Raw genomic sequence first — 24,127 nt, forward strand, 5'->3', positions numbered from 1 at the left:
CGCAGTTCCCTTCGCGATGTTCGCTACGGCATTAGTTACATGGTTCAGTAGGGTTTGAAACCGACTGTCGTTGACAGGATCTGACAGTCGTCTCTACTCCCTGTCAGTTATGATTTTTTATCACTGTTCTGCGTCGTGTTACGTGACTGCGAGTGGTACACCTTCCTTTGTAGACACATTGGACATTCCGAGTTACTACATCGACAAATTGGGCAATTTCATTCAAGGTGCTGTCACTGGCACGTCCAAATATGAGAGCTTTTTCCTCTCATTTTGTCACGTATTCAACTCTACTCGTCTTATCATACTGATTCCCTACAGCCGAATGGCACATACATACCACTTCACTGTCAGGACTTCACGTCAGCGTTGGAGAATCGAATGACTGTCTGGTATCAGTTCTACACCATCTACAGCGCACCAGAGCGACCATGGTGCCCCCTGATGTGTTACTAATATTTTTGTGGTGAGCTTACATTCTAGATACTACTCTGAGTGATGGTCTGATTTCCACTGCCCCAGTGATTTTAGAAGTTCCGAACATATTTTAATCGCTACATCTGTCTCATTAATGCAGCATGAATTTGAAAACTTGTACTAGCAAATGAGTTAATATTAATATCCGCCTCCCTCCAGAGTCCTGACTACTTGCCTGCACGATGGTCATGGTTCCGTTGTAGTCCGGGCCGGCGGCGTCCTGGGCCTGATAGCCGTGGTAGGCAGCCAGCGGGTGGTAGCCCGCTGGTGGCTGCTTGGCCTCGAGCGCAGCGTGCTTGGCGTCCAGCAGCCCGAGGTAGGGCGCGCCCACGCCCACACCTACACCCACGCCCACGCCGTGGAAGCCGTACTCGGGCGGCCCCGCCGGCGCCTCTTCGCACTGGCTGTGCGGCTCACTCTTGACGGCGGAGTGCGCCGCAGCCGCCGCCGCAGCCGCCGCCGCCGCCGCCTGCCCGAAGTGGTAGTGGTGATGGTGGTGGTGGTGCAGGTGGTGGTAGCCGTAGTCCAGGTACTCGCCCGCCCCCGCGCCGTACTTGTGCCCGTCGGCGGCGGAGGTGGCGGCGGCGCCAGGCAGTGCTGGGGCGGGAGCGGGCGGCGCGTCGACCGCTGGGGCGCAGGCCGGCGCGGGGTACCGCTGGTCTCCAGAGTGACTGTCTCCCAGCAGAACGCTCTCGATGTCCTGCCACATCTGCAACACGCACACTGCCTGATAGCGAACATGGTTGTTATTCAGTTCTTGGCGATTGAGCTCATTATCATGCAGCCATTCACAATTTGGTGATCCAAGACATTAACACCATTCGATTAAAATCACGAGTGCACGTTTGGAATGTAATACAGCAGCGATTCTACGTAGCATAACTTTGGCAAGTCCTTGGTATCCGGAGGTATGTGGAGCTAGATGTCCACGCACAGATCACAGGCCTGTCCAGGTTTCGAGAAAGTGCGTTTCTGGATGAGGTATCGAATATATTGCTTCCCCCTAGTTATAACTCCCGAGGAGATCACGAATGTAAAATGGGAGAGATTCGAGCGCGCACGGAGACTTTCCGACAGTTGTTCTTCCCGCGAACCATACGCGACTGGAACAGGAAAGGGAGGTAATGACAGTGGCACGTAAAGTGCCCTCCGCCACACACCGTTGGATGGCTTGCGGAGTATAAATATAGATGTAGATGTAGATGTAGAAGTGAGACAAGTGGTTTGCAATAATGTTGACATGGTTCACAGCCGTCATAATACTTTCGATTATTACAACAGGTCTAGGCGCTTCAGTCTGGAACAGCGCGACCACTACGATCGCAGGTTCGAATCCTGCCTCGGGCATGGATGTGTGTGATGTCCTTAGGTTAGTTAGGTTTAAGTAGTTCTAGGGGACTGATGACCTCAGATGTTAAGTCCCATAGTGCTCAGAGCCATTTGAATCATTTGTTACCACAGGTCCCATGGAAGATCATGTGAATGTTTCCCACAACACAATAGTGCCGTCGCTGGCGTGCGTCTACACCACGGTGTATGCTTATAGTAGCCGTTCGTCTGGATGGCAGTACATACGGAAACGCCCATCGACCTGGTTTTAGTAGAGAAGTGATTCATCCGAAAGGATTACACGTTTCAGTTGATCCAAGTTCCAATCTCGAACTTCTTGTGCCCACTGGAATCATAATCGACCATGTCACTGGGTGAAATGGGGACATGTAGGGGTCGTTCGTTACGGATCCCCATGTTCAACAATATCCGCTGAACAGTGTGCTCTGAAACAATTGTGCTTGGATCAGCATTGTAGTCTGTCGTCAGATCTTCCACAGATGCCGCCTGTGTTGCTTTATAGAGTGGTCGAACCTCCGAAGCCCACATTCTGTTATGACACGTGGACGTCTAACACCTCTCGCCTATCTGTGGGTTCACCATCGTTCATCCATTACCCATAGTTGCTCAAGAGAGCAGAACGCGATCAGCCGATTACCTTCACCGTTTCCCCGCTGTACGTTTGCTGGCGGTGTGGTATGACAATTACCCTTCTTTCATAACATCGCTTGCGTTTGTGAATTTCTGTACTGTCGCTAAAATGATTCTCCAATCGTCTCTTCTTACCAAGTCCCGTGATCGCAGAACCACCAAGTGAAGTTTAGTCTCACGGTGGGAAATGGTCATAATACTTTGGCTGATCAGAGTTTGCCAGTAGTCAGTTTTGAGTCTTATCTAAGTACAACGATATACTCACACTAATAAAAATACTACTGCAGCTACAGAGAAAAAGTATTAAATTCCTTTAAAAATAAGAAATTCGTTTCTTAACGTAGAAGATAAATTTAAGTCTGGTGCCTACATAAATCGAATGAAATCACAAACGCCCATCTAAAGTAGAAACATGTCGGTACAGCCCATAAAGAACTGTAACAGAAGCTCAAGGAACTTAAACCGGTATTTTTGGAAGAGAGGCGGCCCTGTAGGATAAAATTAGTAAAGCAGAAGCAAAAGGCTCCGCATTCTGGCACTCGTGGTCCAATAGAGACCAACCGACTGTCTTTCTGTCCTACGCCGATGGCATCATTGGATGTTTTATGGAGCGGCGTCGCCTTAACACACCGTTACTAGAAGCATCCTGTGCCATGCACAGTACAATATGTAGGTAGATTTAAATGTTTCATCTGACCGCAAAAGGAACGTTTAGTTATTTCAACAATCAACACAAATCTGAATGTTGCAACTATGCTTCAGAAAGCAATTTTTTCTAACCTTTCATTTCAGACTGCTTTAAAAATTTAAAGACTCACTTGAATGCACTTTTTTACAGTAAATGGAATTTCCTAACTGTAATAAAAGGATTAATTTCGAATTACCCAAACATCGCATGTTGCTCGAAACTAACTAAACGCTTTCAGTACACATAACATTACTTTATTCTCATGAACTTCATTGTAAACTTACCTTGTTATATTTTATAACAGTGAAATGACAGAGCCTGCGCAACAGACTCTCAGACTACAGAAAATCACTGATGATTTAGAGAACAACAAAATGTATTAAAACTTTAGTCACACACAGCTAGTACACTGCTTCACAAATTCTCCGACTTTGTTGCAATTTTCACACACGTTAGTACTTGTTAGTCACTGGACTGCACCTGGAATATCCTTCCGGCTGCCAGAACAATGGATAACTGTTTCCAAAGTACGAACATATTGTGGACCATTTGTACTAGGTAGCAAGAGGCAGCTTATATCAACCTTTCCCAGAGAAACATCAAAGAATGAGACACGTATCGATTCATGAAACGGCCGAACTCCGCTTACTACGTGCATAATCACGCCATTAATCTGTAACAGATTAAGATTTACAGTCCGCCGACATAGTCATTAGACACTACTACGGTCGCAGGTTCGAATCCTGCCTCGGGCATGGATGTGCGTGTGGTCCTTAGGTTAGTTAGGTTTAGGTAGTTCTAAGTCTAGGGGACTGATGACCTCAGATGTTAAGTCCCATAGTGCTCAGAGCCATTTGAACCATTTTAGCCAGCTCTGGGTGTTTGGACAGGGATTTGAATGCGAGACTATTGTTTTTCCACTGTAGCACCTCGCTCGGTAGCAGTTCCCAGACGCCAGGCTACTTAAATGGCTGTCAGTTAGAAACTGACGGCATAGTTCAAAGCAATACTGACTCCCGCACTACTTAACATCATGAACAAAGTGCTAATCTTTGCCACTAGTTGGGCGTTACTCGAGTGATTAGGGCACGAACTACGTAACGGCGCATGACGAACATTATGAAATTTAAAATACTATTTAACGATTCACAATATAGCGACCTATTTAAAAATATTCTGCAGCTGTTAAAAATTCCAATAAACAGCGTACGACTAATACCTCCATATGAGATATAAGGATGATAAATGTGTGACATACCACCAGTTCTGGGAGGAAAAGAACAAGGACTTCAGAGGCTAGAAGTCACTTTTCCTTTGTTTCCATATCGATAGTAGCGCTCTGAAAGATTTTAAAACCTGTAAGTATCCACTACTTGCTTACCTGTTAAAGGATGAATGGCAGAAATACTGGCTCTTGTACAGAAATGTCTGCCGCCACACTAACTACACCCGACATAAATATTTGGTGCCGTTAGAAAATGTATAGCATCCTAGCCTTAGTGAAATTCTCTCCTCTTTTAATTAATTCTACAGTCATGATTTGAATTCGAGGAAGGATTTTATCACTTCTTACGTGACGCATGTAGGACCATCGCATAAAAGATGCATTTAAATCAGGTGGACCACTGCTCTTTGCGTTGACAGCATGCTTTTGACAATTCAGGCATAGGCATTTCCTCTTTCTGGTAGTAAATAACTCATAATAAGGATTATCGTCTTTCCATTCGTGATGTGCGGATGTAATGTCTTGGACCATAAAAAAGGCTGAACGTCGTAGAATAACCTTGTGGTACTGTAAGAATCTCCTTGGAGTTCCATGAACTGCAAAGAGAACGAATAGGTTGGTATGACAGCAAACAAAACCAGATTTCTGCTTGCAAGGTCCGATATTGAAACAAAAACTGACCTACTTTCGGCACATCATGAAAAACATGATTTGCTGGAAACGACGTTAATGGTGAGGAAAATAGAAGGCAGAAAGAGAAAGGGGTGAAAAACGTTGAGATGGATTCATGGTATCACAGAAGATAACGAATTATAACCCGGATGGTCTTTGTTACATACTGCAGGGTAGAAGACAATGATGCGTGCTTTAATTCATGGGAACACGGAGAGTCGGAATCGACTATGATAGGGATGATGATGTTGGTTTATGGGGCGCTCAGTATCGAGGTCATCAGCTCCCGTACAAGTTCCCAATCTTTCCAGGTCCAATCGCGCCACTTCCAGAATGATGATAAGATGATGAGGGCAACACAAACATCCAGACACCGGCCCGGAATCGAAACCGGGACCCCGTGATACAGAGGTAGCAACGCTAGCCGCTACACCACGAGCTGCGGACGGCATCTACTGAACGACGAGAGAAAAGAGACAGGGAAAGAGAGAGAGAGAAGGGGGGGGAGGAGACGTCAAAGCTTTTCAAGACCTCTGTGTATACTTTACAGTGCTATATTGGGAAAATAATTGTAAGGAAATATCCTGCCAAGAGGACACAAGTATAGTTAGTTAAAGGCAGGCGACCACCAATGAGAACTTTCGTTTGAGAGGCCCACGCCACTCAGTTTATAACTATAATATTGATTGACTGAGAAGCTGTATGTCTAACAATTTTCAGAAACTACAAACCATAGATGTAACTGTAGATGTAGATCGGGCGATGATGGGAGGAAAGGATATCTGCCATGCCCTTACAAAGGAACCATTTCAGCATTCCCTTTAAGCGATTTATGGAATCTCGAAGAACCCTGCATCTGAGTGACTGGATCGTCCTTCAGAATGCGAGTGCAGTGTATTACCACAGTACCTTTTCACTCGGTAAATCTTTAGTAGAGAGGCGACATTATTCTGGCGAAAAACTGTTGGGTAAATAAAGAGAGCGGGTACTGACGAAGACACTGCAACAGTTCTACTACTATCGCCGTATGTCTCAAGTAGTGACCGGAGAATAAAGTGCTGTACATAGACGTTTATCTCGCTCAGTATGCCCATGAACTTGGATCAAAATTCACTAATACTGATATGCACTAACCTCCATTATACTCCATACAGTGGCTAGTTGAGTGTACAAAGTGTTAAACAAATATTTTGAGAAGTGGCAGCGCTCACCGAGCTAGAAAAGCAAATCACATAAATGTGGGGCTGGAAATGTATTCTTTGTAAGATATAACTTCTTGTTCGTAGGAGATGACCACTTGTCCATGGAGTGGCTGACAGAGTTTTGGTTGTGGATATGAACGCAATCGTTGAGTTGGCGATCGATCAACAGCATCAACAGAGTTTATTTATTTATCCGAGTCTAAGAAATACTAAAACGCAGTATAATCCTAAGACTAATGTAATGTTAATAACGGAGTGAATTTTGCGCATTTTGAGCCCAATGTTCAGCAGTCAGAACAGGATGGTCATCCGCAGCAAACAAGTCTCCCATGTCACAGGCCAAAATTACTGTAAACCAACAAGTGTTCAGAGTTCTACCTTGCTCCACATTCACGAAGTTCATCATCACACATATCTCACTTATTCAGATTAACTTTGTACCTTCTCACTCCTGTTCTCAGGCTGTTAAGCTTCTCCCAAGTTCCGTATGGGAGATGGCAGCCTGATGATAGCTTCTCTTTTGCTATCCATAATCCTCCAGTGGACTTTTTTCTACACATTTCATTTTGGTAGGTTTCTGCTCAAGTAGTTGTTGGTGCTGTTGTAAAGAGGAAGTTCTTTCTGGATTCCAGTCGTGATGGATAAGGATGATTTCCAAACAATGGATGCCTTGGACCTGTTTCTTCCTTCTTCTTTTCAATCTATGCTGGTACCTGTCCTCTTATGTGCAGAGGTGCTACTTCCATGAGTGGGAGATCTGATTGAGTAGAGCTGGTCTTAGGCAGTCTGTGACTAAGCGACCTATCTCATGGAAAGCCACATCTACGTGATAGTTTCTCCAGGCTGCAGCGGCGTAATCTGCAGCAAACGCACGGCATGAGCGGATGTACGGCGGGTCGCAGGGATGTGTTCCCCATGTTGTGTTTGTCACTTTGCGGACGAGATTGTTCCTGGTGAATACCTTCTGTCTGGTGTCTATACAGTGTTGTTTGTAAGTTAAGGCATAATACAATTTTAACCCTATGTATCTGTGGTGAAAACAGTGATTTAAACTGCGTCCTTTCTAGATGATGTACACCTTTTCACTTGCCTCCTTATGGCGTAGGTGGAATGTACACACTTAAGTTTTATCTAGACTGGTTTCAAGTCGCTGTCGTCGTAGTAGATTGGAAGTTCTTCGCTACCAGATTTCAGCTTGAATTCTATTTCTTCAACTGTATTGCTAGATCATTGACAGCTGAGTCGTCTGCAAACGTGAAGACCGGGTCCCAATGTTGAATGGTTGATCATTGACATATATTTTATATAATATCGATTCCAGCACATTAGTCTAAGCTATTCAGTTGTGCAGCGTCAGTCTTAGAAATTAAGTTGTGTAACATTAGTCTAAGCAATTCACATGTGTTGTTCGAGTAATGTTGTACTTCAGTTTTCCGTCAACTAAGTATAACATGGGCTTTTCTCCTTCAAGCCTTCCGCTGTCTATGTTTTGAGTGCTAGAGTACCGGTTTCACTAAGGAGGAGGAGGAGGAGGAGATTAGTGTTTAACGTCCCGTCGACAACGAGGTCATTAGAGACGGAGCGCAAGCTCGGGTGAGGGAAGGAAATTGGCCGTGCCCTTTCAAAGGAACCATCCCAGCATTTGCCTAAAGCGATTTAGGGAAATCACGGAAAACCTAAATCAGGATGGCCGGAGACGGGATTGAACCGTCGTCCTCCGGAATGCGAGTCCAGTGTGCTAACCACTGCGCCACCTCGATCGGTCCGGTTTCGCTAAGACGGAGGAACAGTTGACCGAGCAGACGGTAGTTTTTGACACGGATATTTTTCAGTGCAGGGGCCAAGGGCTCCTAGACTACTTCAGTTTACTAAATCATAGCATAAATCATTTCAGCAATATCATTCGGTAGGTCGTAGGCTTTCAGTGTTAACAAGTGATGCAAGAGAGAAAATAACATACTGTGAACCATTCGTGGGTACATTCAGCACAGTAGCAGTAAACACAGAAGTTTTCATGACAGATACGAATTCCAAGTACTTTTCAATGGAATAACACATACGAACGCGACTGAAACTACAACACTACACCACATTTGTTCATTTCGAGCTTTATCTCTGCCTGAAATGAGCTATTCCAAGCCAAGCCGCTGGGTAAGATCATGCTCATGTGACAGAAAGTCAAAAATTACAAACACAGAGAACGAAGCAGCGATCAGAATCCAGTGTCTAGTCTGTGTAGTGAACAGGCCAGGCGCAATGACTCGAGACCAAGCAGACGTGCGTGGTGCATGCGATTGCAATAAACGGCCGTTCCTCGTTAATGACGACGATGAGGATCGGCACATTATACAGGCTCATCGTTTTACGATTAATTGACTCAGCAGCCATTTCCCGCTGATATACTTTTGAGAAGGTTCCAACGCATCCTTTACAAGAAGATGCGAGGCATGACTAGTTTAGCTGTTGCACTCGTCTACGAAAATGTGTGCCCAGTAGATCAGTAATACTGATCTTGCTCCTACCTATGTTCATTATTTATTATGCAAATATGAGTTACCTACTGCTGATAATTTTCATAGTGACGAAAATGTAAAGATTGCTGCTATATTTGTTCCAATTCCAGGGTCAGATTTATTTACACAGGAACAAAAATCTGATCTCACCAAATGCCGAATAAGTTTCATCATAGCTCAACGATTGCTATGTCAGTAAATTTAATATTATCAAGTAATTAAGGTAGCAACACTTGAGTAAAACTGATTTAAATTAACAGAATTATTGGGCATGATGTCAGTGAGTCACACGCCACAACATTGCATCAAGAAGTTTATCCTGAAGGAACACCATGGCCAAATTCTGATTTTTAAACAAATCCTCTTCAGACTGCTATTGCTGGCGTATCTACTGCGACTTAGTACAGTGGTCGTTTAGTAGCATGAGTCCCCAGAGAGTCACAAATATTCTTAAGCTAAATATTGGAAGCTAACTTGTGAACAATTACCTCTTTTCGGTACTAGCATTTCAACGCCAACAAACCCCTTCGTTAGGCGAAACAGCGTATAAGATCTTTGCAGATGACACCCTATTTATGAATGGCACCTGTATTCCTCTAGTAGCTAACTGGTTAGATTACTACGTTCTAGGCGACTGATTGCACGCACATTTACGAAGTGGGTCGATAGGGCACATGACTAATTAAGCGAAAAGTATTTACTAGTCTTCATAACAATTCAGATTTCTCATAGTACAGCCACAGACGTGCAACCATACACAACGCAACACATTGTTTTTAGATCCAGAATTAATTCTATGGGAGGACCACAGCAGTGCTTCACGGACAGAGACAGTAAATATACAGTGCAGTTTATCATGGATGAACTGAGATTTGAGTAAAAAATTCTCTCTTCTGAACTGCCGGTGTTCAGTCCGTTTTCTTTAACGTATGGTCAAATACTCCGAAAGAGAATAAGGAATAATTATCATGAGCACGCTCTAGTAAGGGAGACATATGCACTGGAGTAAACGCACTGTATATGAGAAATAGATACTCCAATGCATCCAGGAAAGAACTTGAAGGTTGTAAGTCAATAAAATTTGAATTGTCTTTTTTGACTGGTACTATCAATGTATGCTCTCTATTATAGTACTTCAGTATCGAGATAAAATACTGCCATTACAAACAAACATTCCGGTTTCCAAGAAAATGGACACTTCCTCTTTATTTGTCACAGAAGGAGTATTCATACTGCTCAAATCAGTATTTTGACCAATCCTTGTGCAAACCTTACAGTAGTCGATGATATTCGATTAGTAATTATTAGCCAAAAAACTAACATTACAAATGGTTTAAACAATTTCCTTCTCCTGAGTAAGTGATTGTGAGAGCCACAACAGCATAATTCATAGCGAAGCTCTGTTACACGTTATATTTATTCTATTGTTTCATTAAGATCGCTTCAGTGAAGTTTTCTGACGTTTGGTAATGTCATGCATGCTTGATTTTCTCGTTTTTTAATTCGCTGCGATTGTACGTCTCAGACAACCTTTTAGTGTAGTCAAAATATAAGTTTCTTCAAATAGTAGACCTTCATCAAATCACCACAGGGAACTAAGAAATAACGAATATAACCCAGCTGCAAATAGGCAAATTTCTTCGAACTGGATTCGATAGAACAAATTTTAAATTGACAGAATGCAGTCTATTTTTTCTATCATTATGTTACAAACGTTGTCTTATACAAATTTCAGATGCGTGATGGTTAGTAAAAGTAGCTTTTAATGAAAAGTGAGAAGCTATGAGCGTAATATGGACCAACTCTTCAAACTGTCGAGGGTGTCCCAAAGACGAAAGAGTTGAGCCCATATCTGCGCTCAGGACCCTCAGGTATTTTGTATTACTGAAAAGATTTTCATTCGTACAAGAATTTGGAAAGGGACTTTTGATATTAATTTTCAGAGTGTAAGTAGCAATTAAAGAGTTGGTCGGCCATTGCTCTCTTAGCTCCCTGAGGTATTTTACTTACTCTCTCTTTATCGTTTGGTGATTGTTCGATAATAATTCCAAGCTATTATTACTCTTGTTACTTCACTGCTTAGAAACTTATCTGTAATAAATTTAACAAAAAAATTAACATCAGTTCTATGAGTAACATTGCAATTAAAACAAGAAAAATTTGTTCTTACAACACAAAATAATCAAGCACTGTGAACTAAAAGTGATGTAAGTAATTATCAACTAAGTTTGGGACATGGGCGATATACTAATTTCAATGACGAAAGCTAATCACGAAGAAATTTCAAACACACTTGAAAAATAATGAAGACCATTGCTCTTAATATTGTTCTGGTTCAGTGAATACACCCAGTAATCTATTTATTAACGTATATTAAGGAAAAATTTATCCAGTTAAATGACAGACAGATAATACAAATTAGTGCACAATTCACAATTCTGTGCTGATGTAACCATTATGATAAATAAATCAACGTAGAAGACAATGTAGTTTAATAACTTTTTAAATTTATAGATTCACTTCCGTATACATGAATAACACTAGCAGTAGTCACATTCATTACTAAGAAAGGAGAGTCTGCTACTTCGTTCCACAAATACAAAACGCAGTTTCTACGTTCCCAAGCAAAATCTGAGCCCATTTTGGAGTGTGAACTGCACGTACCACATACAGCCAACAGACGAATAAAAATGACGACATTCACATAATCTCCGCCATAATCTCCATAAGGGAGCGAGGGTTTACGTCATTTAAAACAGCAGATCACATTCGTAATAACTGCTACGAAATAGAAGTTTAATTGCAACCCATTTGAATAATTTACGCATTTTTGAGCCTATGAACGAACCTTGACGGTCTAGAAACGAATTTTATACATATTTTAATCGTACGGGACTTACCATACCTTTCCATACTACCAGTTCCGCTAGACAACTAGCGCTGCGGAAATCTGATGTCTTTAATTCCAAAAGATTAGTGCGACTAACGTCAGTCATTGGCCTGTAGCCGCTTCTTTGAGATGATTTCACAGAGATGGTGTTGTAGTGATGGCCGGAAAAAATATTACAAACGCATTCTTATTATTTCAACGTGCAACGTAGTTTCATTTCTTGTTGCGTGTGTTTTGTTATTCGCTTGAACAAATTGCATGATTTTATTAGTACATGCCACTGAATTACACTATTTAATTGATTGTAGAATCTGTGATATAAGTAGATATTGTCATGGACTGTGCTCTATTTTTAATTCATTAGTTTGCAGCCCACACAGTTACGTGTCGATCCAGCCCCACAGTGGGAATTATGTTCCTGTAGGGTTTTATATCACTACGACCAAATGCAAAGAAACAAAAATCATCTACTTGATGATAGAAAACTTTTCCAGATTTGAAGGAACTGTAATTTGAAGCAACTCTGATTGTAATCGGAGACCACAATATACTGCGAAGTTTATTGAAAACATGTAGAATTAAACCACAGATATCTGGTTGAAAGAAACATTTTGAACCGAAACTCAAATTGTAAAGCTTTTTCCCTCCACCTTTCGTGACATTTAGAGCAAAACTGCATTTTTTCATCAAAGTTATTCTTAGTGTTCGTTGTTCCTTGCTGGTACGCTTTCTAGCAATATCTGAAATGACGACATTAAAGTCTTCTCTAGAATCTTGGCCCCCTTTTCGTTGGAACAGTACTGGAATTTCGTTATTAACATGCATTTGCAACGAGAGATGAGAATCAAGGATAACTGGTAGACTCCATAGCGTACAGCATTCATCAGATTATAAGGCCCTAAACAGTTGCCAAGCTGTTCTCACATATACTGTCTGACGCATTGCAGATCAAAGTATACAGGATGTTTCGCAACTTGAATTACAGGCTCCTAGGGTTGTGGAGGAGATCAAGTAGATAACTCTTTGATAAGGAACCAATTTCCGGAAATTTGCCGTTTGAATGTCAAATAAGTTTGAAGACCGGATCACTTACAAAACTCAGTCTTGAATGTTCGCACACAGTCTGAGAAGAGGGTGCTGTCGTCCGTCTCTGTTGCAATTATGACATTACATACAATTTTCGACAGACTACAAGAACGGCTGTGGGAAACTGAGGTGTTCCACGGACGCACCACACACACTACTTTGAAACGATCGTCCTTCTTCACCTAGAGGAGAACCCGACGACGCGCTCTCGAAACATTCTCCGTGCCATATGCTAGTACAGGGAACACACGTCATAGCTCATTCTTTCCGCTGTGTGTGTAGATTGAAACAAGGGATCTGAATAAGATCCGAGCTTCAAACTTACTTTACATTCAAACAGCACATATTCGGAAATGGATCCCTTACCAACACTTTATCTACGAAGTCCCACCTACATCATCTAGAAGCCCGAAACAAAAGTTGCGAAACACCCTGCGTGTTACCAGAAATACTTTCAGAAAACCTGGGTTTGAATTCCTCTTGTCAGTGTCCTCCCCTTGCCTTAGTACTCGCGGTTCACATGAAAATATCTATGGTACAGTTCAGTGTAGAGATGAGCACCAATTCAGAATTAATATGTCAGCTGGAATTGTAGGTACCCGTCGTTCGAAGCGTCTGAAAAATGTTGCTGACAAGGCCATTATTCAGAACACTTTTACAGACTTACTGTAGGACGTGTCCATTCTCTTATCAGGAAACATACGGTATACATGTACACACAAAACATGACAAATTTCATTATGACTATCCTAAATGCTTACGATGATATTTACCGTAACAGATAATGGGTGTTTTCATAACCTGTACGTCCCTCTCACTTTTTACTTTGGATTATTTTCAATGCTGCCACCAAAAATAATTAGTTAATACAGGATGACGCATCTATCGTATGCCAACTAAAAAGATCTAGAAAGAACCTATATAACCAGGTGCCTTGTTCGCTAAGTTACATTGCTCATTGTGGCAAATCTGATGACTAAGTTTAACGTCTGGAGCTGCAGAATTATGACACCGGCAATTTTTAATGGAACTGTATACTTTTTCTTGTAACATCGGAAAGATTCTTCGAAAGGGACTTCAAAAAGAAGAAGACTCTACCACTGTCAGGAGAAGAGGCTGCACAAACGTCCGTCCTACTGCACCAAATATAAGTAAACACGCAGCTCGTGTTTTTACCAGTGTATTTCAAGCCCTTCAGTCTGTGCACTGGTGTTGTAGCAATCAGACAATTTATTCGTGAAGTCTCTTACAGTGTGTACTACAGTCGGAAAAGTGGACCTGGTTTGTTTATGGTGAATGGCCCCAAACTCTTAAAGCAGCGGTGCGGCCTAATTCTGGAAAGCATATCGGCATGCCAAGCCCTCACAATCTGTTTTAGCAATTATTATTTCAAAAGAAATCAAGAAAGTGAACGTAGTCGTAGCACATTGTCGGCATGTACAACGAGGCAGCTTCAATTCGCGAGCGTTGTGCGAAAACGAGCGAGGTGGCGCAGTGGTTAGCACACTGGACTCGCATTCGGGAGTACGACGGTTCAATCCCGTGCCCGGCCATCCTGATTTAGATTTTCCGTAATTTCCCTAAATCTCTCAAGGGAAATGCCGCGATGGTTCCTTTGAAAGGGCACAGCCGACTTCCTTCTCCGTCCTTCCCTAATCCGATGAGACCGATGACCTCGCTGTCTGGTCTCCTTCCCCAAAACAACCCAACCCAATGTTCTGCCAATATTACGTTCCATTTCACTCCATCAACCGTTTCCTGTAAATGACTTCCAGAATCATTTGCAGTTCTCCGAGTGGTCTCTACAAAAACTATAAGGTGTTGTCATATCTATGCAAGAGTTTGTTTACGGATAAAGCATCGCTTACAAATCGTTGGTAAATCTACCTTTGCAAAGAGTAGTATAGTCAACTTAAAATCCACTTAGGTTGAGAGAACTGGAAAAACAACGGTGGTGCCGTGTCGAAGTGTGGCTTCTCAAGAAGCGCCTTTTTCGTGCCTCTAAGTACGCAAGTACAGGACCCGGCAGAATGAATAGTAGGCCATAAAAAGGACAGAACTTGTAAACTATATCACAAATTTGTTGATACACAGATTGAAACCAAAGAAAAATATATGCCATTACATACGATAGGCGCCCTTCACCCGGTTTTGAATGTAACAATGTAACACCATAGAGGTGTTCGCCATCATGTTCCAAGCATTCCTCCAACTGCCGAATGAAAGTTTGCATCACCTGCATGAGTTTCTCACGCAGCGGACGAGGCGCCCAGTACACGTAATTCTGTTTATTTACGCGAACTTGAATTTGTATTGGAGGAAGCGCAGGTCATCACGGATGATGCGTCGCTGCAAACGACCTGACATTGTTAAGTACAAAGGGATCTCTGACAGTAGAACGGTTGGGGACTCCGGATGAGTGCTTGTTGCGCCTCCTCCACCAGCTCATACGTTCACTGTTTCCTTCGTCACACTGGACTTTTCTTCTTTGCACAGCGTCCGTTAGTCCTGAACTAATACTCCCGCTGTACGAGTACTATCGTCCGATGATCCACGTCTTTCTTATGCCGTTTCAACTCGAAATAGCAAAGTAAGAATCGCTGAACTGTGACGAGAGCCTAATTTTTTAAAGTATGCCTCAACGGTGAATGCTCGATGCTCAGATCGCAACAGGGCCATAATTGCCAATGATAGTCCTTCCTCAATGCAGCGCCCACATATTTATTTCGCACTGGCGTGACAGCGACGACATAGCACATGATTCAAATCCTTCTATTCATTCTGCCAGCCCCTGTGACAAAATATTTGGAGATCGCTGTATCGGTCGTTCGGGAAACACACTCACCAGAATTAACCTCTCTGTATTTCTATCTGTAGGAAGAGCTAAAAAAAGGATATGAAATGTCGTATAACAACGCCCAGCGCTGTTTAAATACAGATGAAATAAAACGTGCAATCTTGTCTGCCCGAAGTCGCTTTGTAGTATGTATCACTGTTCAAAGTCAACATTTCCAGGATCTGACACTACAATCATAATAATATACATACGAACCGTAGCAGGGTTCAGTGAAAGTACTCAGCACCCAACTCTGCGTCAGAATGGTAACATCAGTTGATTCTATCCATGGGATTTTATCACCAGTACCGTCTATCCTGCAGCAGTAAGTATGTAAATTCGTCTTCCTACAGAGGTGTGGGTAATTATCAGAAAAGACGCAGCATTAACAGTTTTCCGATCTTTTGTCACAGCAAAGCAAACTCAGGTACGAGTATCTTTCTGTGGGAACTTCTGTGCGTAAACTATGCTAGGCGGGGCAAAAATTGTTAAATATGCTTTGTCATGCAGAAATTAGTTCTCGCAAACGACAAATCATATTTTTAAGGAAAACCACCCATTTCATGAAGGGTATCGGGCTGTACTGCCGTAGCAGATAAAATTTGTGCATGACGGTACTAAGCCGACACATGGAAATACAAAAATCGATAGAAGTTATGAGACTGATGTACTTGCCAAAGTGATGGGACACGACATTGAGACTGTTGCTGATCTGAGGATGTGGGTACGATACATGCCCCTCTATCCTTGAAGAGAAATCTATGTTCTGAACGCTATTCTTGTTCTCCCGTACCACGGCCTCCATCATTATCACATGGCACTTCTACTTCCACGGTCAACTGATCAGTGCTAGATGAGGAAATGTTTCCAACTAGAGAAGTCTAATTCCTCGAGGTCTCCATTTTAATTCTTATTTTTTGCAATCAAGATTTCGACGCAGTACTCGTATCGAGTCTTAAACCTACGTTGATACGTCTATATAGCAGTCTATATTCCATGCCAGCTTATCTTTTTCAGAACCTATATAAATCTCGTGCCATCGGCCTTGCCGTTGTGGTAACACCGGTTCCCGTCATATCACCGCAGTTAAGCGCTATCGGGCTGGGCTAGCACTTGGATGGGTGACCATTCGGTCTGGCGAGCGCTGTTGGCAAGTGGGGTGCACTCAGCCCTTGTGAGGCAAACTGAGGAGCTACCTGATTGAGAAGTAGCGGCTCCGATCTCGGAAACTGACATACGGCCGGAAGAGCGGTGTGCTGACCAAATGCCCCTCCATATCCGCATCCTGTGACGCCTGTGGGCTGAGGATGACACGGCGGCCGGTCGGTACCTTCGGGCCTTCATGGCCTGTTCGGGAGGAGTTTTGTATAAATCTCCGAATTCAGTCACAAAATGGTGAAAAGCTACACTGAAGTGGCAAAAGTCGTGGGATAGCGATATGCACATATAAAGATAGCGGTAGTATCGTGTGCACAAGGGATAAAAGGGCAGTGGATTGTCAGAGCTGTTAGCTGTACTCAGGTGATGGACTGGGTCCTACGGTCAAACTGAACAGATCATTGACTGGCAATGGTTACGTTCGGTTACCTGGAGACCATTTGCAGCCATTCAAGGACTTCATGTTCCCAAACAACGATCAAATTTTTACGAATGACAGTGCGCCATGTCACCGAGCGACAATTGTTCGCTGTTGGTTTGAAGAGTATTCTAGACGTTTCGAGCGAATGGCTTGGCCAACCAGATCGTCCGACATGAATCCCGTCGAACATGTTTGGGACATAATCGACAGGTCAGTTCGTCCACAAGATCCTGCACTGGCAACACTTTCGCAATTATGTACTGCTATATAGACGCCGTGGCCCATTATTTCTGCAGGGAACTTCAAGCGACTTGTTCAGTCTATGCCACGTCCAGTCACTGCACTGCACCGGGCAAAAGAAGGTCCAACACGATAGTAGGAGGTATCCCATGACTTTCGTCATTTCAGTTTATAGCAACTCGTATAGTTCTTTTTTCTCGGTTCCTCGTTACCGACGGACAAAAACCAATGTGCTAAAGCTGTAAAATTCTGCTCATTATATTATTCACTTTTTGTTAGATTTTATTTTAATTTCAATAGAGCTGCATTACTTAAATCAGCCATTTTTAACTCTATCAAGTGGATAGAGTGCTTCTGCTTGTTTTCTAATGTCACTACTGCGATTTAATCCAGCGCGGCACGAGTAGTAAAAACGCTAGATGATTAGAACTAACTATGAATGCTTGTGTGCGTTACATCGGCAACATTCGTCTGTTTGACAATATCAGCTCTCCACACACCCATTTGTGTTGGTAGTGGTCAGACGTGTTATGTGACTACCATAAGCTATGTTTATTTCATCGGCTCTTCAGTACACGTGCACCCCAGTACCTTGCATCGGAGATTAAGTACCTGTCATCTTATCGTAATCGAAACACAAGGTCTCACTTGTTTAGTAGCCTGGCTGTTTCCAGTCATAAAACATGAATATTTTCAGTGTCCTTCTATATTACTGCCTTTCGCCTCTGGAACAAGCAACCCTGCATCCAGTGCACAATTAAATCTCCGTTTGCTGAAGCACTTCCTGCTGTCACCCCTATACCATTTCCCCAAAGATTAACGTATACTGTCAGTTTTGCCTGTGTCAAACAGTAATGCAAATGCTTACATCTTCTTTCATTTACTCTTCTTGATCTTTGCATTCCCCAATCAGCCACGTCTCTTTCATTTCACCTATCTTCATCAGTCATGTTTTATCACGTTGGCTTTCTCTCCCTCTTCCGTCCTGCTCTCATGTCGATTGCTGCTACCCCTCGCAGTTTAAATCTGTCTTCGTGTAACTTTTCTTTATTGTTGTACTTATAAACAAATGTAAACTATGTTTATTTTATTTCTCTTCCTTCACTAAATCAGTATCAAAATGTTTTATAATGTTATATATCACAATTAGCTTACAACATGCGTATCGTATGAATATAATGCAAAATATATAACACGATGGTTAGCAGTAAGAAAGAGCCCAATTCCTCAAATCTTGCCAGGGTAAATGTTGCTGTTGTTGTTCTTGCTGTTGCGGCCTTCACTCTGGAGACTAGTCTGATTCAGCTGTCGACACTGCTCTATCCTGTGCAAGCCTGTTCTTTTCCAATTAACAACTGCAACCCAGATCTATTTGAATCTGCTTACCGTACTCGTCTCTTGGTTTTCCTCTGCAATTTTTACAACCCACACTTCCCTCCAATACTAAATTCACGATTCCTTGATGTCTCAGAATGTGTCTTATCGACCGATCCCTCCTTTCAGTCAAATTAGACCATGAATTTCTTTTCTCGCCAATTCTATCCAATACCTCTTCATTAGTTACGCGATCAATCCAAGTAATCTACTGTAGCACCATATATCTGAGGCTACTCTTCTCTTCTTGTCTGAAAACTCCGCCACATACCGTCAGATGGCTTGCGGAGTATGGATGTAGATGTAGATGTCGTCCACGTTTCACTTCCTTGCAAGCTACACTCCAGACAAATGTCTTCAGAAGAGACGTTCTAACAACTTAAATTTATATTCGATGCTAACAGATATATCTTCTTCAGAAACACTTTTATTGCCATTTCATATCTTCTCTATTTGCACCATCATACGTTATTTTACTGCTCAAATAGCAAAACTGTCTATTACTTTTAGTGTCTCATTTTCTAGTCTGATTCCCTCAGCATCTCTTGATTTAATTCGACTACGTTCCATTACCCTTGTTTTACTTTTGTTCATGTTAATCTTATACCCTCCTTTCAAGACACTGTCCATTCCGTACAAATACACTTCCAAGTCCTTTGCTGTTTCTGCCAGAATTACAATTTCATGAGAAACCTCGAAGTTTTTATTTCTTCCTCCTGAAATTTAATTTCGGGTCCCAATTTTTCCTTGCTTTCCTTCATATAAATTGAGAAAGCCAGGTTAAACAAATCCGTAAATAATTAAAATAAAAGTAAAAACTACCCAGATGACATTAGGACTTCGTAGTGCACTTCTCGTATCTTTTGGGATACATCAAAGAACTCGCTTGGCCCATCTACCATTCAGTCACCTACTTACCTAGCCCGGCTACCTCTATTTCGTTGTAATTTCAGGCATAATTATATCATCTACCAGAGGCTTCTCCCATATCCATGTCTTTGTTTTCCTTCCCCTCCTAACAATTTGAGACTTACAAGTTTCTAATGATAGCTACGAAGAACTCGGTTTTTTTATGGTTATTGCATGAAAATTCTCGTCTCAAAACCATTAATGCGCACTGACGAATAATTTTTCGTTCCACACCCTTCGGCACTCCGGTTTTGAAAACCTTGCTTAGTTAACAAATTTTTTTCTCTTTTCGTTTTTCCTGTCCATCCATTGGCCTTCAACTATCCTAAATACAAGTGTTCGTCGATTGGTTGTATAACTTCGCTGTTACTTTGTTCTTCTTTATGTCTCGGTTACACATGACTTAAATTTTTTCGTAATTGGTTTTCAGACTTCCTATCAAAGTTGTTTTTTTTTTAGTACTTCAGTTCATTGTCGGACTTCATCCGCACTGGAGGCAAACAGTTTAGTGCCACCAGCAAAAACAGGCTACTTGATTCAGAATCTCTTCGTCTTTCAATTGTGAACTTCCCTCCATCCTAACGAAGTCCTGTAAAAGCCGTGGCACTGACTAATATGACCTTTCTTACACCAAAATAGATAGAATGTCTTGTTTCTCAAGGACTGTTAGCATAGATTTTATTTGAAAATGAGTGAAAAGCATTCTCAGACTCTATTAATCACAAAGAACGTGTAATTTATACTTATTGCTGAAACCAGCTTGTTTTTCTACCAGACTAAAATGTTGTTTTTTCTATATGGTCAGTAACAGTTTTAAGTAATATCTTGTACATTACAGAAAGGAGGATGATGGAGCTGTTTTTATTTATCATGTGTTTCCTTTCTTTTGAAGTACTGTTTCCTAAATCTCATTATTTCGATTATTATCCAGAGGTATTAGTGATCCTTCTCTTGGTAATTGCAATGTTCTGTAACTTTATAACTGCTTGCAAGTGCTCCTTTCTGCGTATCGACTTCTAGAGAAAGTCTGCTCCTTTGCCTGGTTAAAATATTTCTTTTTCTGTGCGGTCGCTGGTAAATTTAGAGAATTTTAATTTCTTCGGCCTATTCGCCATCTAGCTCCACATAAAGTAGATTTCTGTTATATACCAGAAAGGAAGGCTATACAGGCATTCCTCACAGATTTAATAGAGAATGATATATTGCAGGTGGATTAGTCACTTAGATCCGCAGTTCCCCTCTGAGTCCGAGCCTTAGTACTGTGCGGTTGGGACCAATGACCCTTGAATGTAAATGCGGATGTTTCAGTATCCTGCTGGTGATTACCAAAAAGTGAACAAAAAGAACAACGACTGTGCACGAAAGAGAAACATGATCGCCGAACAGCCGAATGAAATTCTGAAGAGAGCGCATTTGCACGGAGTGTGTGCCTTGGCACACACGCAACGAGCTCCAGCGGCATACGCAACGAGCTAAGCTTTGCGCCTGGCTCGTCTAACTGCAGGCTGGTGCGTTGCAGTTGTGTACCAGTGAGCGCAATACTACAGCAAGAAGCTGCATTACCGATAGCAGCAGTGTTCAAAATGCAGCTGACACACACGTACTGATGATGTAAACGTAATTGTATTACGCCAGGGTGAAAAATCTGAGGTGCCTCTCGACGTGTAAAAAAAAAAAAAAAAATCTTGAAATAAAATTTCCGAATTTTTTCACGTATAAAATAATGGATCACTGTTATAGGTGATCACGCGTTATACAAGATGATTCAGGAGGGTTAGTCCGATTTTAAAACTCTGTCTTCAGCATGAATGAGAATACAAAATTAGGCCCCCTTTTAACGACTGCATAGAAACTCATATTTTATCGAGATCTCGGTTGTAATTCATGCGTTTGCCGATAGGTGTCTTCCTTGTACAGCTAGCAGTGTCACTCGGTCATTATTCAACTCTAATCGAACCCGCATTTATGTAACTCGTGGGTAAATTGAATGAGAACGAACGACTGCGTATTTTATTTCTACTGTCCGGGATTAACTTCTCTTAGCGACTATAGTGCTATGGATTCCTTTTCGGATGGACGGCAGTTCAATACCTCTTCCAGGCATACAGATTTTGGTTTTCCGTGCTTCCCCTAAATCGCTTAAGACAAATACTGAGATGATTATTTCGAAAAATAAACGACCGATTTGCTTTCCCATCCTTCGACTAATGTAATTTTGTACTCCTTTTTCTAATGACCTCAGCGATGAGGGGACGTTAAATCATAAACTAGTAACTGCAAATACGTGTAAAACACAGTCAACTGTGTAAATGATGCTGACGTACTTTGGGCGTATGGTGGTACAGCGGCAGAAATTGTGACCGTCACTGCCTAAATTTCAGCGTCAGTTTAAATATCAGTTTCTAAGGAGGAAGTGTAAAGTTATGTGCATCACTGTCGGAAGAGTGATTCAAGAGCAATAACAGGATCGACTTTCTCAACACTTGCAATGTAGCAATGATGTAAGAATACTTTGTGTAATCGCTTATTTGAAGTATCAGATTTTTTCGCACCAGTAACATTGTTGAATGTTCACCCTCGATCTGAGTTGTTTAGGAATATATAATAGTTATTTCTCTCAAAAAATAAGTAGTTCAGAAGAACAACAGCTTAATTATCTAAAAGGGGCATTTTGGTCTTTATTTTGCGGATGAAATCCAAACACGTGGTAATTATATCAAAGTATGTACATATGGAATGTCTTTATTCTCGGTCAAGTATACAATCTTCAAAAAAAAAATTCACGAAAATACAGTTCGTTTCTGCACTTTCTGTAAAATGGTTATACTAACAGTTACGTCAAAGTTCTCATGGATCAGGGATATTGTTTCTCATTTACGCATTTGCCGTATTCAGAATCTGCCGCAAAAGAACGAACAATATCACGACGTTTACGTTGACCTCACGAGAAATATTGTAACACTGCCATGGTAATGTGCAAAGCGCGAAATAGCTGCCGCCTTAGACTGCACGTTTACATTTCTGCTACACTTTCTCGCCAAAACATATTAAGTAATAACTACGATGTAGTAAAAAAATATTTCTGAAAATTTTTAGTTTTGTAGGTAACCCACTGAATAAATCTTATGACTCCGGTATCTAATATATTGATTCAAAACAGGGGATTATATCAACTTTATTTTCATTAGTATCATAATACAGTACGTGTTTTGCCAAAATCTAACTCTGCAACACGGAGTTGCGGCTCATGAAATGAATAAAAAATTAAGTTCATATTTCTAGATGACATGGCTAACATCGTTTTTAGAAAAGGGAGGTGAGATCTTCTTAATCACGACTGCAACAGCTTGTAAGACTTGCAACAAGTACATTATTCGTGGCACTAGTTTAACTGAGGGGAAAGCGTGTAACTGTTTGCCGTGGGCGTTCTCAAGAAAATCGGGCAAAACGTTCACGGGAGAAGTTCCGCATTACGAGTAGAATTTGTAAAAACGCTTCTCTGTTGGTAGACAAGGTAACTGATCTGTCCTCAGTGGAATTTATTTGTCTCGGACATCATTTCATTATGGCCCGCTTGTCTGCTCGCTGCGTGGTCTGATTCGATCTGTTCTCATGGCTCGATGAATAAGCGTGACTTGAGAAGATAGCCTCTAATAGAATTTGCTGGTGATCATAACTTACTTCGGAATATTTTTTGGTTTATATCCCATTGTTCCAGGTGGTGAGGATAGCTGGCAAGGAAGACAATGTATTGTAACGAAACGGTCTTTTTGTGCTTTCCTCTAATGACACAACGATTTTATTGAAATCGACCAATCGTACAACTAAACATCAAAAACTTTGCGCACGACGACGATAAAAGGGGTGTGAATAAAAGAACGTAAATGCCATAAAAGCACCGTAGACAGGTCTTTGCACTGAAAGGGCAAGAATGTCATTATGGTGAGATTAGCTACGGTGCTCACTACTAAAGATGTGACGATAGCATCGTACTCTAAGAGACAATGGAAACGGAGTGAATCACGAATTACCAGCAGCGCGCGTCGAGGACAAGCAGATACTATGGCGACAACGAAACAATGCCTAACTGCATCGATACTGCGGTTGATTCGTTACCTGAAGATTACATACATTTTAGTACAACGTATTTTCTACAAAGTGAAGTTACTCTTCAGCTATGGTACGTTTATTTGAGGCAGTCAGCACCGTCCTCCAATCAAGGAGAAAAATGGTAAGTAAGTATCGCAAAATGGACCACTTTTAAATCGTGAAGACATTATAGAGTGGACCAGTTAGTATGAATTAATACTTTGTCTACATTAACAGCCCTTGAGATACAAGGCATTGGGTCAATCTATGGTAGCATACTGATTAGCACATACGTTAAAGCTCAAACATAATTTCTTCTCCTCTTCAGCCTGCTGTAGTTTAAGAAGGTTTTACACCAGAAGAGTTT

At 41.7% G+C, this 24,127-nt stretch overlaps 1 protein-coding gene across 1 annotated transcript in view; it reads right to left on the minus strand.

Moving 5' to 3' along the window:
* Positions 1 to 568: 568 nt before the first annotated feature.
* LOC126297989 (protein dissatisfaction-like) overlaps positions 569 to 24,127 on the minus strand; it is a 408,707-nt gene continuing 385,148 nt past the window's right edge. The window contains exon 2 of the mRNA XM_049989302.1: positions 569 to 1,186. Within this exon, the coding sequence (XP_049845259.1) occupies positions 569 to 1,186 (618 nt within the window). The remainder of the gene's footprint in view (positions 1,187 to 24,127) is intronic.

Source organism: Schistocerca gregaria, chromosome X, assembly GCF_023897955.1.
Source record: "Schistocerca gregaria isolate iqSchGreg1 chromosome X, iqSchGreg1.2, whole genome shotgun sequence".
NCBI lineage: Eukaryota > Metazoa > Arthropoda > Insecta > Orthoptera > Acrididae > Schistocerca > Schistocerca gregaria.